Source organism: Buceros rhinoceros, unplaced genomic scaffold (genome assembly GCF_000710305.1).
Source record: "Buceros rhinoceros silvestris isolate BGI_N320 unplaced genomic scaffold, ASM71030v1 scaffold5862, whole genome shotgun sequence".
NCBI classification, from domain to species: domain Eukaryota; kingdom Metazoa; phylum Chordata; class Aves; order Bucerotiformes; family Bucerotidae; genus Buceros; species Buceros rhinoceros.
This window is the reverse complement of record NW_010399417.1, coordinates 53,450-71,132: the sequence shown is the minus strand read 5'-3', so window position 1 is coordinate 71,132 and position 17,683 is coordinate 53,450. Positions and strand designations below refer to the sequence as shown.

Here is a 17,683-nt window from a genome sequence, read left to right as displayed (position 1 = left end):
TCTGCCCTACCCTGGTGATGCTGCTCAAAACTTGCAGCTTTCACACAATCGTTCATCAGGGAACAGAAACTCTCTCAAATGTCCCCTTGCTGCGTCAGGTGCCTTCATGGTGCACAGGGAGGATGTTATAAGCTCTTTGGGATGGACACTATGTCCTTGAAGTTGCGAGGGTTGGTGCGAAGCTCAGAAAAGCTCCGCTGCTGCGTGAGGACTCTTGTGTCACTGCAATGATGCAGGGACCCAGGATCGTGAGGCGCTGAGATGTGTAATAGCGCAGAGGGAAATTAAACCCCATGTTGTGGTTAGGTAGGTCATGAGTGGGAAGAGACAGGGAAAGGTCATCTGCTGGTTCTCAGCAAAGCAGTGGTGGAGGTGTAGACCTATGTTTGTGTTGGTAGTTCTGTGGTGTCTGGAGATGGGTGCTGGATGGTTTCTGAGGTCTGGAACCAAAGTCCTGGGATGGTTTAAGTCCATCTTAAAATGGAAAGCACTGGAAGTGTTCAGCAGCAGGCCACAGGCACCAAACTTCCAGTCTTAGCAATATCAGTGCAAATTTTGATGCTGAGGAGTGTGGTGCAGGGTGAACCTTTGGACTCGATCTTAAATTTGTCTTCCAACCATGATTCTGTAAAACTTTTTTTTTCTTTTTTTTTTTTTTTTTTTTTTTTTTTTTTTTTTTTTTTTTTTTTTTTTTGCTTTTGGATTCTTAGGATCCCTTTCCAAATCATTAGAACGTTGCTTATCATTAAGGGAAAAAACAACCCTCTTCTGCAGTGGCATGAGACAAGCAGCACAAGCTGCTGTGTTGGAACTGATCCTTGTGGGAGCTTTTGTAAAGTGCTGTCCTACCTCTTAATTTGGAAAGACAGAAGAAGCTCTGGTGGCAATACCACAGAGGACATCATGTGGGCAGTTTTACATTGGTAAAAGAGAGTAATTTTTCAAAATGTTCCCAAAAAGATAATTAGTACAATTAAGTATCTCAAATGGTTATTTTATTCTAGTCGGTAATATAGTACAAAACCTGCTCTATGAAACAATGCACCCAATGTATATAAGGCAACATCTTCGAGTTGTGATCTGGACAATTTGTACTTGTTTAAAACTATGTTCAGCTCATTCAATTCTGGATAATTTATGGTCTGTGGGAGAAGAGCCCTCGTGTTACTTCCGTGCTGAGAAACACGAGTGAGGATGGGCCAAAAGCAGCTTTGGTCCAAATTCACACAGAGAAACCATTTGGGTGGAGATGAATGCGGGTGAGGGTTGGGACACCCATGGGCTTGCATTGAAGTTCCTCTCCTGGCCTGTGCCTCAGTTTACCTTTTCATTTGTAACCTGCCATCTACAGCCAGAAACATGGTGATCCAGTTTGGTGGTGACGGGCTGGCACTCTGTGCTGCCTTAATCAGTGGGCTCAAAAATGTGAAAATGTCTTTTTATTTCAACATCCCCTTAACCCTCTGGGTGGTTTGGAAGCCCTCTGAAAGAGCAGGATCTGTGGGGCAGGCGCCTTGAAGCGGAAGTGTATTTGAGAGTGTGCTGCTGTGATTTGGGGTGCTCACGTCTATAGCTGAAAGCCTGAGGGTGCCTCTGGGACCAGCTCTGTGGTGGGGCACAGCCAGGAGCTTTGATTTGCTCCTGGCTCAGGGCTCTTTCTTTTCTTCTCTGCAGCCTTGATCTGCTGCTTCTCACACGCTGAACAGACAATTAGCTTTTATGTTTCCCAGTGACTTTGTGGTGACTGGCCTCATTGCTGCAAAATTAGCTGGAAACTTCGTTGCAGGAAGAAAGCACAAAGTCAGGTGGAAGAGGAGATAATTACCTTCCTAATACAATTATGGCTCGGCTTTGAGCCTTTTATCTCCATCCCTGTACTTCTGGTGGTAATACAAGAACAGGCAAGGATTAAAATTTACTAGGTTATCGCTCGCCTATGGCAGCCAGAGTCTCTTTCTCCCTGCAGTGGGGAGGAGTTAGATGGGATTCAGATTAAATGTTCAGGGAAGAGGGTGATTTTGGGAGAATAAGGAGTGGGGGGAGAAGTCTTTGTGCTTTTTTAAGCACAGAGGAGACATCGTCCTGTGTGTGAGTTTGTGTTTGGAGATGGTCCCCTCCATGGCTGAGGCATCATGGTCCCATGTGAATCGGGCTGTGGATCTGGAGCGCAAAGATCTGCTCTGGTTGATGCGTGCTGTGAGCAACTTCCCCTTCGAGGCTGTCGTGTGTCCCTGCCTGTCCATGTCTTCTTTGAGCAGTCCCTTCTGTGATGGCCAGAGGTGCGGGGACAGGGCAGCAGGTCCCTGCTCCGATGGGGTAAGGCAGCAGCGGTACCAGAGAAGCAAAGCTGAAAGCGGGGCTCCCTGCCCTCCTCTCCAGCCAGGTGACAGCACCCACTTTAGTGTCTGGGAAACAGCCTGGGGTTTGGGTCTTAGCTGGTCTTCGTGGTGCAGTGTAAAACATGGGACTTGGCAGCATCTTCATTTCCCAGCTGGGGAGACCACAAGAATCTGTTTTCTGTGCTGCAGGAAGAGCTAACTGCCCTCTACCCTTCAGCAGCACAAGAAGTGCTCTCCCATTGCTGCCTTCCTCAGATTTTCAAAAGACAAAGCTCTATCCCTGGAATCTCCTGGGGGCACTGCTCTCTCCTCCCCACCCTGGAGCTATCTGCTGGGGGATGCATGGCAGGGACCCGTGTCAGCCTCCTGTGTCCAACCCTCCACCCTTGGCTGATCCCATCCAAAGGGTTGGTGCTGTAGAAGGCAGCTCCTCAGTCCTCTCCCACCAGGAAAGCCCTGCTGTGGCTTTACCCTGAGCACCGGTGGTGTTCTCGCTGGCCGTCCCCTCTGCTCTGCTCTCCCCAGCTGAGCACGCGGAAGGGCAGAGTGGGTCTGGACAGCTGATCAGATTATAAGCCACTGAAAAGGTCAGAGTGGTACCATGTGCTGTTATCTTTCACAGAACATGCGAGGCATTAAAATTCTGCTGTCTCATTCATGTAATAAGGGAGCAGGTTGTAACAAGAGGAAAATGAAGAGGGGAAGAGTATCTTCCCTCCTGTGATCGGTTCAGGGAAATGGGAATGGTGCAGGTTTAACTCTTGTACTTAGCTGTGACTTCCAGGGACTTGATGTAGCTCTCTGTGCAGCTCCACCTGCTCATTTCTATGTGGAGGAGTTAAAAATCTTGCTTCAGGGACAGTCACTAGTGTAATGCATTTGGTGGCCTCAGCTTTCCCTTGTTTTGGCTTCACCACCCTGGTCTTTGGCAGAGCTTGTGCTTGGGATCTGGGAGGTGTTGGGATGGAGAGACATCAATCCTGGCAGGTCACTTTGACATGGTTTAAGCTGGAATACTACAACATGAGGAAGAGCTGCTGACTCAAGCAGAGGTGCTGAGGACTGGGGCGGCAATGGCCGGCATACACGCACATTCAGTGGTGCTTCTAAAAGGGCCCCAGGGCTGCACCATGGTATGCATTAACTGGGTGACCCACTACCATGAAACAATGGCAGTGGAAGCAGTGACCAAGCCGTGGTTGGTTTGGCCTTTACAAGAGCTGCAGGTGACTTGATCAAAGTTGTATGTCTTTACCTCCATGCTCAAATCATGGTGAAAAAGCTGGTAGAGAGCAGACCTGCCCAAGCAAAGCCCCAGTCTCCTTTTGAAAGCGAGATGCATAAATGGAAAGGATGTAGCTGTGTCCCTAGAGCTGTCTGCTGATTTCATCTGAGCATCTCCATTGCTGAGTTTGAGAACTTCCAGAGTAAAATGCCTCTCTTCCTCCCCCAGAAGAAGAGCAGAGCCTGAGAGAAATGCCGAATCCCAACTCTACCCCAGCTTATAAGCTTATAAATTTTGTCATCTGCAAAAGCCAAATGTAAACGCTGCCACTCCAGCTCCATCCTGTGCTCTTGGCACAGCCATGCAATTGATGCTGCTTGGCATCCTCCAGCCTCTTCTTTGCTTCTCCTTTTTTCTCCCTCCCACAACCTGACTTGTCCTCATTTGCTGGGAACTTTGCTGGAGATCTCTGACCTGTATGGCCCCAAGACTTGTCCTCCAGAAGGACCCATCCTGCCAAGCTTTCTCTGTCTAAGGTGGATCTTGCTCACGCCCAGTGCTGCATTCGCTCCCCACCTCCTCCTTGATCCTATGGTGGAAAACCCACCCAGAACCTCTGCTCTTTCTCAACAGCCTGTGTTTGTGTTTGGCTGGGGGATATGACAACAAAGGGAAAGGGCCAACATAAACCCGTTGCTTCTCCACATGTTGCGAGGAACTGAAGGAGTTTTCTTGCCTGCCAAAAATGCGGTCTGCTGAAGGCTGCCGTGACAAGTAGCATGCTGGAGTAAATATCAAAGTGCTCTCAGTTGTCTGAGCCATCAGCATCTGAAGAGGCAAGTGGGTTTCCCTGAGCCCTGAGAAATTGAGCGGGGAACGGCGGCTGTGCACGGGCCCTGCGGGCACGTGGGCTGCCTCACAGGAGGACCTGCTGCCCCAGCTCTCCTGGGGCCTGTGTGGCTGAAAGCGAACTGAACCTGGGGGAGATGCTGCCAAACCGTCTCCTTCTGAAATGCTCAGACCCTCCACCGTATTCCCAGGGGAAGGGGCTGTGAACCAACCTGAGGTGAGCTCAGCCTCCCTCCACATTTGGAGGATGGCTGTCCAGAAATCCAGATTTTTCCCCAATGAGAAAAAATGGAGGAAAAATCCTGGTTCTAGAAGTTTTTGTTTCAGAAGGTAGAGTTTCCCCTGGGAGATTTCAACTTGATTTTAAGTGAAAATGCCTGCTTTCAGCCAGCTCGACAATATCATTGCAGTTAAAAGCAACCAAATAAAATCAGAAGTCATATTTGAAGTCAAAATGAAGCTAAAATGTTTTGTTATATCCCGCTGGAAAACTGAAATAGACGTTCCCCTGAAAACAAACATTTTTATTGGGGGGGAAAAAACCCTGCGTTCTTCAGCACAAACCCCTTCTTAGAGTGCTTTTTCTAAGAACTAGCAATGCTTCTTGGTTTGCCTGAGTTACTGCCACTAAAGTGCCACATATCTGCATTTTGCCAGGGCAAAATTTTTGTAGGAGTTGCTCAATGCAGAGTTTTGTGCTTTCTTCTGCTGTTTTGCTTTGTTGAAGTAGTGCTTAGAGCCCTGAGAAAGGATGGTAATGCCACTGTGCTGGGTGCTAAATCTCTGCAGAGCTGCTGGCAGTGTCCAGCCTGAGCTATGGACTGGTCCAACGAAGCTGGGGAAGGCAGAATCGGAGCAGGAAGAAAGCAGAGCAAGTTGCCAAACACTCTCAAACAAGCTGGGGCACTGATGGAAGGAGGACTTGAGGGTTTTTTAGGTGCTTCTCACTGCTGATGTCTCCCCAGCCCTCAGTGCCATGGGTGCACTTCATCCTTGATGCCCTATCAGCACCCCAGTACCCTGCCTTGAGGTTTGATGCAGGAATGACCCAAATCATCACCTGTGTGCTGTTGGAAGATGGACTTGGTGGTGATGAGGATGGCTGGGGGTGGACGAAGCCCGGATTCCCCCCCAGTGCCACCTTGCAGAAGCAACCCACGCCTGGAGCTGCCACGTACACATCTGGAGCTGCCGCCTCCTGCCGTTTCCAAGGCTACTGGAGGAAGGAATCGCTGGGGATACCAAACTGGAGGGAAGGCGATGACTAAGCAAATGTCAGAAACGCTTACTCTGGAAACCACCCCGCACCTTCCCTGGTTGGAGCTTAACGCTGTCTAGACGATGGTCTGCTCTGTGCAAACTCTCAATTAACATAATGCCGATAGACTGGAAAAGGGCTCAGAGGTCCTCCCCTGCCTCCACACTAGCAGGTGCAGCTCCAGAGCTGCTGTTCTGGGGCTTCGTTCTGCTCAGAGAGCAGCGAGTCGGGGGATTTAATGGAGAAGGAGTGTCATGGTCATGAGAGGAACTGAATGGGCAGAGACTAGAGCTGGATACTACCAACCCCCCTGAGATTTAAACGCAGTCAAATAAAGCATCTCCTTCCTGAAAGTTATAGCTTAAGCGAGAGAGGTAAATCAGAAAGAGAAAACAGCAGCAAGAGTGAAATAGTGACTTGTCCTGCTCACTGGATGGTCAAACCTGTCAGATCTTAAAGCTGCCCTTGCTGCTCCTTGTTGAACCCGGCTCATGCATTCTGGACACCAGTGGTTGCCAGCGCTGAGTTTGGTTTCTTTTTCTCTGCCTCTGCTTTTCTCTGTAGAGGTAAGCCCGAGATGATTTAGCTCCTAACCAAACACTTAACTCTGGTGCTGTAAAGCTAGGGGGGATTTCTGGACCATTTCACAGCAATAGGCTGCATCAACAAAGAGCATCTGATGCTGTTGGCTGACATCCCAAAGTCCTCCGCACTCTATTCTCCTGTGCTGCCTCATCAGAAAGCTGCTGCAGACCACAGGGTACTTCTCAGCGCTCCTGCAGCTGTCTAAGGAATTCTTCACAGATCTCTCTTTCCTGCCCCATAATTCAGGTCTGTCTTCATGTCATGGGGAAAACTCGCTGCAGCAAACCAGCAGCGCCAATGAACACACAGCCTTCTCTGCTGGATGCTGCTGCCTGTGTTTCAGATGGCTGCAGCACGCGGACAAACTTGCCTGCCTGGTCAGTGGAGTGAAATGAATCTCCAAAAGCCACCACTGATGCAAGTGCAGCCTCTCCTGGAAAACTGCAAATTCCATCTCCGCTCTGCCTGCTTGCGACCGCCCAATGGGCCTGAAGGGACTGCTCTGGAAATTCAGAAAACACAAACATTTGCTGCTCTGCTGGGACCTCAAATGTCACATTTCAACCCAGAGCATATATTTTGTACAGGCTGGATTATACAGCCCGGAAACGTTGAGTTTATGATGAAAATGCTGCCAGACATTTATCTGCAGCAATCCCAGTGCTCTTAACAGCCCGATGGAGAGCAAAAGCCTCCGTTAGCTGAACCACCAATTAATTTAAGCACATTCCCCATCCCTGTTATGAAGATGTCACGTCCCTGCACATTGCTCTGGGCTCTGAGGTTGTGTTGCAGACTAGTAGGTGTCTGTGCTCTCGTGTTGGTTTTGGGAAGGTGGTTTTCATGTGGGGGAGGGTGAAAAGGGGTGGGCAAATTGGGAAAAAGTTGGGCAACTGTGGCGTGGGGTGGAGGAGGAGGAGGAGGGCAGGACTGGCAAAGCAGTGCTTGGAGGGAGCATGATCACGGGCATGATTTGTATTGGTGTTGAGGGGATCCTCGTCCTTAAATGTCACCTCCTGAGCACACAGAAGCCAAGCTGTGTTCTCCGAACACCTCGATTCCAGGCCAGTGTGTATCTGGGTCCATCTAATTAATTAGATTTCACAGGCAAAAAATTGTTTCCTCAATTCTTTTTATCCAAGGACCTTGGTGGTTTTTGAGTCCTGTGCAAAGCAGCTGAGCACTACTGTTCTCTTCCAGACACTTCAGTCGAGTCCCATGAGGGTCAGTTCAAACACCCTCCTCTTGCTGCATATCTGCCAGCCTGCTGCTGCCTAGTCCCATGAGCTGCAGCTGCACCCCCCTTTCCCAGTTTTGTGAGCGAGGAGCTGCTGAGATCGTTCCATTCGACTCAAACAGGGCAAGAACAAGCTTTAAAAAAACCCAAAACTTGTTTGACCTGTTGAATTAGTGTGGGCTCAGTGTGAGCGGGGACGATCAGGTAAGAAACTCCCCAGCAAACTGAGGTGATGGTAAGTTTTATACTGTGGTTCTAGCAGCTGAGTGCAGCCAGAAAAGATTTTCCAAAGAAACCTTAAAGGCCCTTCTGGGCTGGTTGTCCTCAGCAGGGCTCGTGCGCAGGCAGAGCACGGGTGGTGTGTAGGCATTGCTGAAGTGTGTGGTGTTGAGGTTGGACCATAGTGGGCATAAAGAGCTCTTTGAGGCTGCTGGGCTGCAAACAGCGCTCGTCTGGGACTGCTCTGCACCTTGTCAGCTGCAGAACCTCGGCTTTATCTGCACAAAATAGGAGGTTTATCTGTCACATTTGTGACATACTGTTCCCCAAGCACCAGGCATAGAGCTGATACAGCTAAATTATCCCAAAAACCAGAAGCAGGAAACTTGCAGTTTCTGTTTTCAGTATGGAAGGAGTAAATTCTGACTTTCTCGTGTCCACAGCCCAGCTTGCAACAGGTTTAAAGCACGGTACAGATGGCTCGGCAACTATTGCCAACATCTACTCATTATATTAGATAAGGCCCCAGGTTTATTTAGCAGAAGCAGATGGAGGGAATACACAATATTTTAGATGTCTTGGCAAACTGTGTTTTCCTTAGAACAACATCGCATGTTTGCTGTGATAGTCGTGGCCAAATAAAAAAATTCTAAGAGGGAGAATGATCTTTTGGGAGCGACAATGAGATGCGCATTGAAGAAGATATATTGCAAGTGTTATGATATCTGATGCCTTCTTAATCCCTATAACCAGAGGAGAGTTCCAACTTCTCTTTGAAAGTATGTATTTTTTTTGTGGCTCGTAAACTAGCGCTTAAACATGACCCCAGCTGCCTACAAAAGCTGAGGAATCACAAGACCGGTAGTGAGCCTGTCCTGGGTTCAGCTGGGATTGGGTTGGTTCCCAAGCAGCTGGGAGGAGGCACAGCCAGGAGAGCCAAACCGAACCAGCCCAGGGGGCACTCGATCGTCGTGCCCAGTGTGCAAGTGGGGAGCTGGCTGGGAGAAGGGTTCAGATGATGAGCGGTTGTGTCAAACATCACTCGCTTGCTATATTATTTCATTAGTATTACTGTTATTTCTGTTGTTTCTTCTCTTTCTGTTGTTCTGTTAGATTCTCCTTACCTCAACCCCACAGGATTCTAACTTTTTCTCCTTATTCAGCTTCCAGGGGTTGGGGATAGAATAAGTGGCCGCGTAGTGTTTAGTGGTCTCCTGGCAGCTCCAGCAGCACCAGTTCAGCACCCCAGGAGGGAAGGCTGGGCTCTTATTCTGAACTGTTTTGTTTAGCTTTTTAAACACTAGTGTAATTTGATAGTGACAATGTTTTCTGCTCAACTCTTGAACAACTACTTCTGGGGACTGGCCAAGTGCAGAAGGTGATGTGGCTCTGGTTCCAAATACCTCAGACATCACCACTGTTCTGAGCAGGCTGGCAAAGAGGCTCTCGTTGGGTGGGGACTCTAAGGAAGGAGGGTTGAGATGTGCTTTTAGTCACTCAGACCTCTTCCCTCCCGTGGCGTCCGTGCTGCCCTGCTAGCCCACCTGGCAGAACAGCACACCCCCCACCCACCTACCAGCTGTCCTGCGCCCTTTGCCCAGTTTGAAGTGCCAGCTAGGGGAGAGCAGAGTCATGCTGCTCCGGACCTTCTGGCACGGCAATGCCATGTACTGTCTAGTTTGGGTGACATTTTTCATGCGCACAGGATTTGGGGGTTTGCATTTTTGAGGAAAACGAAAAATACAAAAATCAAAAATATTTGCAGACTTTCCGCTGAAAGGGAAAACACATCAGAAGTCAGAATGCTTCATTTTAAACTTGTCAAATGAAGCAAACAATCCCAAATGATGTTGTGTTGCTCTCTCTTCCCCCCTCCAAGTAAAAATACCTGAAACATTTTGCTGACCCGGAAGTCCCCATCTCCTCTTTAAGACTGTTTTTTGCTCCTGAGCTACCCCCTCCGTAGCTTGTCTGTACACAAGAGACCATGGGGGAGGGTGACTGACACCAGAGTCTCCAGGAAAGAGCTTTGGGTACCCAGCTCCTGCTCTCTGCACCTTCTGATGCCTGAACGCAATTCTGGGATGCCCGTTTCCAAGGACAGAACGCAGCCGTCTCTCCTTTGTCGTGTTAATGTAGCAGGACGCAAGGTATGACCTACTTTCCAGGCACAGCGAAGTGCAGGATGGTTTTAACTCCTCTCTGCTCCATTTTCCCAGCTTGAGCTCACTCAAATGTTTTGGACACAGCATTTTCCTGCCAGCTGTCATTGCTTATTGCGAACGAGCTCCTTTCCTACTCCGTGGTGTGGTTTGTTCATGTCTCTCCTTCTTAGAAGCAACAGGGACTTATTTGAGCAGTTGTCTCATAACCAGGATATCTTCCTTCATCCCGGGCAGGGGCCAAGCCCTCAGCTTCCTGCGCTCTGCAAAACCTCATTCGTTTTATCGGAATGTCGCATGCTGCTTGGTTGCTGTAGTGGAGGAGCGTCTGTCTCCAGATGCTCCTCTCCCTGCCTTCTCCCCAGAGCCTGGCTCAGGATCTGCAGTCAGGAAAGTAGGTTGCAGGTGGTTCTGGGCGGGGGGACTGCTCTCATTTTGCTGTGTCTCCTCCCAGGTTTCTGGAGTATTTCTGCCATGCAAAGAGGAGGAGAGAGATTGCGTTCGTATCTGGACAGCTCTGTACGCTCTGGGCTGGTGGCAAACTTAATGTTGGCTATAAAAGACTCAAACACACCCGTTTGGTGTGAGACCAGGGGATGAACTGGCTGATGGTGCCTCTGAAGCAAAGAAATCCTCTACTGATGAATATTGTTGTTTCCTCTGGGTATTCTATTTTGCCCTCTGTTCCCTTTATGGAATAGCTGAAGAGAGGTTTATCTTTCACCACAGTGAGGCTGTTTTGATGAATAGAGTCAGTTTTGGGACAAATAGGTTTATCTGAGCACGGTGATCAGCCAGAGTTGCCCTGAGTAGGCTGATGTTAGGGAAAGGGTTGGGACCCAGTATGTTGTGTTGTAGATCTGCTTTGGAGGAGTAAGCTGATATGCAATATGCAGGTGTCTACTTGGATGCTTAGACTTGTCATTGGTCATGCAAAGGAGAGGCAGAGAGTTGGCAAGCTGGGCCCTTTTGTGTGGGTGGGCCTATGGACAGCTGGTGGGGAAGCCACCAGCTTGGAGCGGTGGGGCCAACAGATGAACCTGGTAATGCCATAAATTAAACGGTGCAATTAGCATGGCCAGGTCTACTTATCATCTCAGACCTGGTGTCCTCTCAGTGTCCTTGGTAGTCAAGATAAACCTCACCAACCATGAAACCAAATTGAGTGAAAAGGAGCATCTTTCCAACAGCTCCAGTCACCGCTTGCACGCAGGTCTGTGCTGTGGCTGGGAGAACGAGGGAGAGCGGGGCTGACAGCCGCATCGCTGCAGCCCAAACGCAAGCCAGGCTTGCTGAGCCGAACACCACGGCTGCCTGCGTCTGAGGGGCTGGCTCACAGGCACCCCTTGGCTGGTTGCCCCCGCTGACCTGTCCTCAAGTCCTGGGCAAGGCAATCAGCCAGACCTTGTCACCGGTGTAAGACTGAGTGCTGCCTCAGTGCGCTCTGGAGTTCAGAAGGTAAAAAAGGCTCGTTTCGATTAGCACTGCAGCTGGGGTGCCTCTCAGCAGACAGACACCCACTACGAACAGTTCCTACATCTTTTTGTGGCTTTCAGTGTGTGCAGGTGCTGCAGCACTTTCCCTGTGAGTCCACTGCCAAGATGAAGTTGTCTGTTGCTGGTTGGTACCTACAAGGGAACAGGGGCAAGCGATGCCTTGTTGCCCCAAGTTACCAGAAATCATGGTGCCTCTTTCTCCACGGTGTCGGTGTTTGCTGTTGATGCTACACGGACCTTGGAGATTAGTGCCAGGGGGACATAATATTTCTTACAATGCCTTCAGTAATACTCTGTTCTTGTTCCCCCTCCCTAATCCATCATGACTTGTTGATTTCTTCCTCCAGCGGCTCCTCCAGCCGCTGCCTGAGTGACTCTCCTGGATGTGCAGGTGGAGCTTGCACCCTCCTCCACCCAGTCCAGCCCTGGCAGACCTTCACTTGGACAGCAGCTTCCCTGATAGACCTCTATCTTGGTGGCCACCTCCACTCGTCCCAGGTTCTCCTGACTAGTTCCTGGCTGTTGTGCGAGGCAGGTGCTGGAGAAGTTGGTGTTTCCAAACAAAGGCCATTAATTCAAAAGCTGAGGCATGTAGCGAGGTCAGCAGCTGTCCTGCGCTGGATGGTGCACTGCTGGTGTTCCCGATCCTGGAAAGTGTTGCCAGCTCCAACCAGGAGCCTGCTGCTGGTTAAAATGCTTCAGTCGTTCAGGAAAGCAGCAGGCAGAGCAGCCTCCCATGGCAAATGGTTTCAGGGGAAAAAAGAGAAATGGAGAATACGTAGTTTTGTAAATTTTTAATGCTCTGCATATGCTTTTGAAAGGGAAATACCAGTTAAAAAGCCCAGCTCCTTAAGATGGGGCCTTTTTTTGAGGGAAATTACTTTTTTCCATAGAATCTCTCATTTCAAAGGAATTACTTCTCTCCATTTACTTTTAACTCTAAAGTTCCCAAGTGTTCCCACAATGGCATGGGACTGGGAGGACCTTGCAAGTTCTCCCCTTGCTAACTACCACAGGATCGCACCAGCGATCCTGGTGGTGCTGACAGCTCCTGTGGGGACCTACTGCACCCCCCAGGTGGTGGAGGAATTGGGAAGGAGCAGGGTGGTGGGGGGCAGAGCTAGCAGGTAGCACAGGTAGAGGCAATGGTCAGCCCACGGATCACCCATAGATGGGAAAACGTCTTTAGTCAGCCAATATTTATGAAGATATTTATTTACTTTTCCCATTGGGTCCCATTTCCTGAGGGTCACTGGGGCTTGTTAAACATCAGCAGCCTTTGCCCAAAGGCCGGACTCTGGGAATGGGGGTAATTTACTGGAGTTTTCTGTGCTCCTGCTTCTGTTTAAGATTCTGGGATTGATGCTGCCAAGGTGTCTGTGTTAGGAAGGGATGAACCTGCGGGTGAGAACCGGTGGTTGCTTTTTCTTCTCATAAGGCAGCTGGTGTGCTGCTGGCTGGCTCTGTCTTGTTTTGAGGGAAGCTGTCTGCTGGGAATTTAGTCTTTCTCCTAATCCCACTGAAGAGATTGATTTGGTTCTTAGGAATGGGTGTTTGGGATAAGGTCTCTGAAAAAAATTGCTGTTTCCACTTAGTTTCCAGGACCAGAGCTTATAATAAATAGCAAGGTTGCATTAAAAATGCCTGTGATTTACACCAGCGATCCCTCCCGTAGCAGAACCTGCCCTGGCACCGGTGTTGTCCAGCGGTGAGATCCCTTTGGGAGCATTAATCGTTCTCAGTTATTAATCTTGCTGCTTTTTGCTGTAGCTGTATGTTATCTGCTCACAAGCAGACGTGCCGAAGCTGCTGGACTTGCAACCTCCTGCATTTCTCATGTCTCCTCTGTTGTGATTTACAGACAGTGATGGCAGGAGACCAGCAGAAAACATGTACTGTCACCTGCAGATACGCGTGTGCTGAGCATGGCCTCGCCAGCTGCTCTTTGCCGAGGCTGGACCCACAGTGTGACCGCTGTTACGAGCACAGCGTAGAAACCCTCTATTTTTGATAGTGGTTTTGCCTATTCTTGGCTCTCACTCGGGTCATCACCTGGGTTTCTGTCCCTCCTCCTCCTCCTCTTCCTTCCTTGGAGGAGATACCAAGCACCTCCGTCCCCTGCTCCCCAAGATGGCATCTGGAAAAGCTGAAATAAATCCACCAAAAGATCTTTGAGGTAGGAGGGGAGCAAGGTGGGGATGATCCTGAGGAGCGAGGTTAGCTTTATTCCACTCCAGACCTCGAGATTTAGCGACCTGGGACTGAGCTCAAAGTTGTTTTGAGGCATTTTTTTTTGCTAAGGGCTTTGGTCAGGAGGTTTGTTATCAGGTAGCTCGAGGTGCAGCAGTGTACAACAGTGTGTCTTGCTGAACATCCCGAGCCTCCGGGTACATTAAGAAATGGATTGCTAATTATTTATGTTAACATAACATTCAGGAAAGAAACTTTCTCTTCATTCTTTGCTTTCTTTTATACCCAAAGGAACAAGTGACTTTTATAATCTATTCCAGGCTTTGCTAGAACAAAATTTATCAAGCATTTATCCCCAATTTGGCCTCTGTCTCTGGGAACAGATGTCAGTCAGAGCTTGTTAAGGGGGGTGGTGATACAGAAAGCAGCATTTCACCAAGTTATCATGAAAGTGAGCGCGGCGGTCCTGAGCACTGCTGGGCTGGCAGGATGTGTGCCCAGATCCTCCCCAGCAGCACGTGAGCAAGAGAGGTCTGACGGTCAGCCATCCTGCTCGTAAAAAAGGCTAATTACATGGAGGAACTTATTTAATGAGGTTTTGTTGCCCTCGAACCCTTGAAGTGCTATCAAAGATGCAACACCCCACGCCTATCAAATCTCAGTGTTTCTGTGCAACCTGCTGCAGATCAAGTAATTTGTACTTTTGGGGGAGGTTATCTCCTAAAACATTCTCTTTTGCTGCTTTTTTACCTTTCCCAGCTGATTTCCTCTTCTGGCGCTGGCTCACCCATCACCCGTGCTTTGTTCTCTGCTCTTCGCTGTGCAGGCAGGTGTCTCGGGATGTGCTCCTCAGCCAGCTCCTTTGATCTCTCTATTTCCTCCTATTTTTAATGAAAATTCCTGCCTTGTTCTGGCCTAACTGCAGGTTCTGCAAGGTTTCAGCGGCGTTGGGGGCAAAAGTACAGCAGAAAGATGGCACTTGGGCAAATGCCACAGAGTTAATTAAGGCCTTTCCCTCGCTGGGGCATTTTTCCATGCGTGTCTGTGAACAGCCTTGGGGAATGGACTGCTGAGCAGCTGCAAATTAGCTTTGGTTTTGTAGGGAGAAGAGGCACCATCTCCGCCCTGGCACTGCTTCCCCGCACTGAGCTGCTTTGCTGGGCTCCAGCTGCCAAAAGCTGCTCAGCTCTTCCCTGGCAGTTACTGGGCACCAGCTCCCTGCTGGGTCCTCTGGAGCAGTAAGTCCCCACGTGCCAGAGCTCCTGGGGTGGGTGCTGACCCCATAACACTTCTAAAAGCTCCAGGGCCCTCTTTGCGCTGGTTTGCTGTGTGGACAGCCTGCCTGGGGCTGCGGGGCCACGGTTGTGACCACACAGTACAAGAAGGCTGCAGCATCCAGCCCTCCCCACTTTGACTAGTGCAAAACCAGGTTGGACGCCCACCCGCGTTTTCTCTCCCCACCCGCGTTTTCTCCCCACCCGCGTTTTCTCCCCACCCGCGTTTTCTCCCCACCCGCGTTTTCTCCCCACCCGCGTTTTCTCCCCACCCGCGTTTTCTCCCCACCCGCGTTTTCTCCCCACCCGCGTTTTCTCCCCACCCGCGTTTTCTCCCCACCCGCGTTTTCTCCCCCCCCGCGTTTTCTCCCCACCTGCGGGGCTCAACTGTGCATTTTTAGACCTAGAGCTGAGCTACCACCTCATCCTCTTGGACTTCTGTATTCTTCCACCAAAACTGGCGTTGTGTAGGATGCAGCTGTGTTTTTTTTTCTCTCTAGGCAAAATCTGGCCAGTGTTGTGTAGTTTTTCAGGAGTGGCTGATTCATGGCAGTTGTCGCAGTGGCAGCTCGGCGGTACGGGCACGGATGGTTTGCATGAATCAGCTGTGATTTGATATGGTCCATGGACCTGCTCTCCAGGCACAGGAGATGGTGAGCTGGGGGGTGTCCTGTGTAGGTTAGCAGAGGGATCACAGTGCTAGCGATGGGGGAACGAATGATGAGGGGTTTTGACTGAGGGGTGTTGCCGTAGTTTGAGCAGGTGATGTTTAGCATCAAGCCTGTTAAGAAGACAAGACTGGAATGAAGACCTTCAGCCACTGGAACATTTGCTGGTACCATGAGGCTAATTAATGGTGTCCCCCATTCACTCCCATTTTCTCTTTGAATTGAGAAATAAACCGATGAGCTTATCAAGCATTCCTCCTCCCAGCTTTGCACCAGGAGCCAAGGCTTTGCCTGATGACAGCACAGATCCCTCTTACCTCACTGGAGGCTAATTGTGCCGGTAGTAGCAACATCCAGGGTGGATGTTTAAGATTATCTTTTGACTTGAAGCGTGTGCTATTCCCAGACTGCAGAGGTTTATAAGTCAGCAATTAAGTCGTGAGGATGGGGGGAAGGGAGAAAAGGAATGAAATCACTGGCATGGGTGCAGAAGGTAAAATTAGAAGTCTCTGTATGTGATGATTCTTGGTTTAAATTGTCTCCTGTTGCTTATGCTCAAGCTGCATGGCTAGAGCTGATGTAATGTGAATTTTCTGGTCCTGAAAATGTAGGAACAGGTGTAGAGCAGATACTCTGCTCCTCATGTCCTGGCTTGCTGTTGCCTCTCATGCCATCCAACATCGCAGCATGCTTCTTTCCTGCTCTCCAGCACCTCCTGTGGATGGAGTCTGGCCCTTTCCGCACAGCAGTGCTGATCCTGCTCTTCCCTGGCCCATGCTTGGCAGCAGCGCTAAGTCAGTCAGTAAGTCAAGGACTGGGTTTTTGTGGGAGTGTAGCTGGGCTGTGAGGGCTCCCCACACAGTCACGTCCTCCGCTGCTGAGTTTGCCAGGCATCCTGCACAATACATAAAACACAGTAAAACTGTATGTCTCCTTTGGAAAAGCTGCTCTTTTTCTTGTACGTCTTTTTCGGTAGCTGACTGCTGAATGCTCGTTATCAGGAGTCGAGACAAAGGGCTCCTGGGCAAACACAGGTAAATCACAGGTGTGCGCTGGGGGTGCTCTGCACCTCTCGGAGCATCTCTGTGATCTGGCGTGGGACCTTGTTGTACCCGGGTGTTAGCCCCCAGGACACTGCCTGGGATGCACTGCCCAGGCCTGGCAGCCTCCTTCCAGCTCTGCCCAAGGCTCTGCCCGCTTTTTAGCCAGGTTTGCAAGACCCTCTTACTGCTGTAGCTCTCAGTGAAGGCTTGGCAAAGTGTCAGAGTATGGTCAAGGCTGGGTGCCCTGGGCAGCACTGTCAGCAGTTGTGGTTAAGCAAAGTGGTGGCATCTTGTACGTTTGGTACCAGGTAGCTGGGGGCTTGCAGACCCTGCTGGTGGGATGGGTTCTCAAACACTTCCACCTTGGTAGAACAGCCTGGGGACAAACCTAGCAAAGAACTAATGGCAATTGCTTACAGTTGCTTTAAACTTTGCGGTCAAGGGCGAGCTGGCGAGAGGGGTTTTGCTCTGAACTAACTGCGTGGTTGGCTTGAGTTGGTGGAGGGACCCCTGTCTCAAATCAAGAATGTTTTTGTTGAAGCATCACAGGAAGTGCTGCAGTAATTGTTGAACACTCTTCTGCCGTGCCCTCTGTGGAACAGTGTCCCTCACAGAGTCTTCACTTGAGGAGTTTGCATCATTGAGGCTTGTGGCTGTATTTAATCTCAATTTTTTCCCCCTCTCTCCCCTTTTAGGATCCTAGCAACTGCTGGGACTGATTTTGACCTGCGGACCCTGCGAGCTGTCCGAGTGTTACGACCCCTGAAGCTGGTGTCGGGAATCCCAAGTAAGTGTCATAATAATGCTATCTCCACAGCCAAAGGCGCTCTAGAGCTTTTGGGGTGTTTTCTGAACAACGTTTTCTTCCGCTGCTTCTCTGTGGTCTGTGGCTCCAGCTGTTGCCAGGTTCTGAGTCCCATCATACCGTTCTGGGCACAAACAGCTGATTTCAGCTCTCACATTTGCAAATGAGCAGCAGGGATTTGTCCTGGGCCTCCTTTGCCTTTGGGGTTTGAAGTAATTCTCTGGGGATGTGAAGACCGGAGACCCAAATTTTGCAGCTTTCAAGCCCCCAGCCCTGAGCTTGGACCTTCTGACAGTTTTTACCAGCTGAGCATCTTGCAGTGGGGATTTTACC

The 17,683-nt window shown here is 49.9% G+C and overlaps 1 protein-coding gene across 1 annotated transcript in view; it reads left to right on the top strand.

Moving 5' to 3' along the window:
* Positions 1-17,683, top strand: part of LOC104489309 (voltage-dependent N-type calcium channel subunit alpha-1B-like) — a gene marked incomplete at both ends in the record, with an annotated part of 135,088 nt that overhangs the window by 71,874 nt on the left and 45,531 nt on the right. Inside the window, one exon of the mRNA XM_010131455.1 lies at positions 17,241-17,332. Coding sequence (XP_010129757.1) covers positions 17,241-17,332 — 92 coding nt within the window. The remainder of the gene's footprint in view (positions 1-17,240; positions 17,333-17,683) is intronic.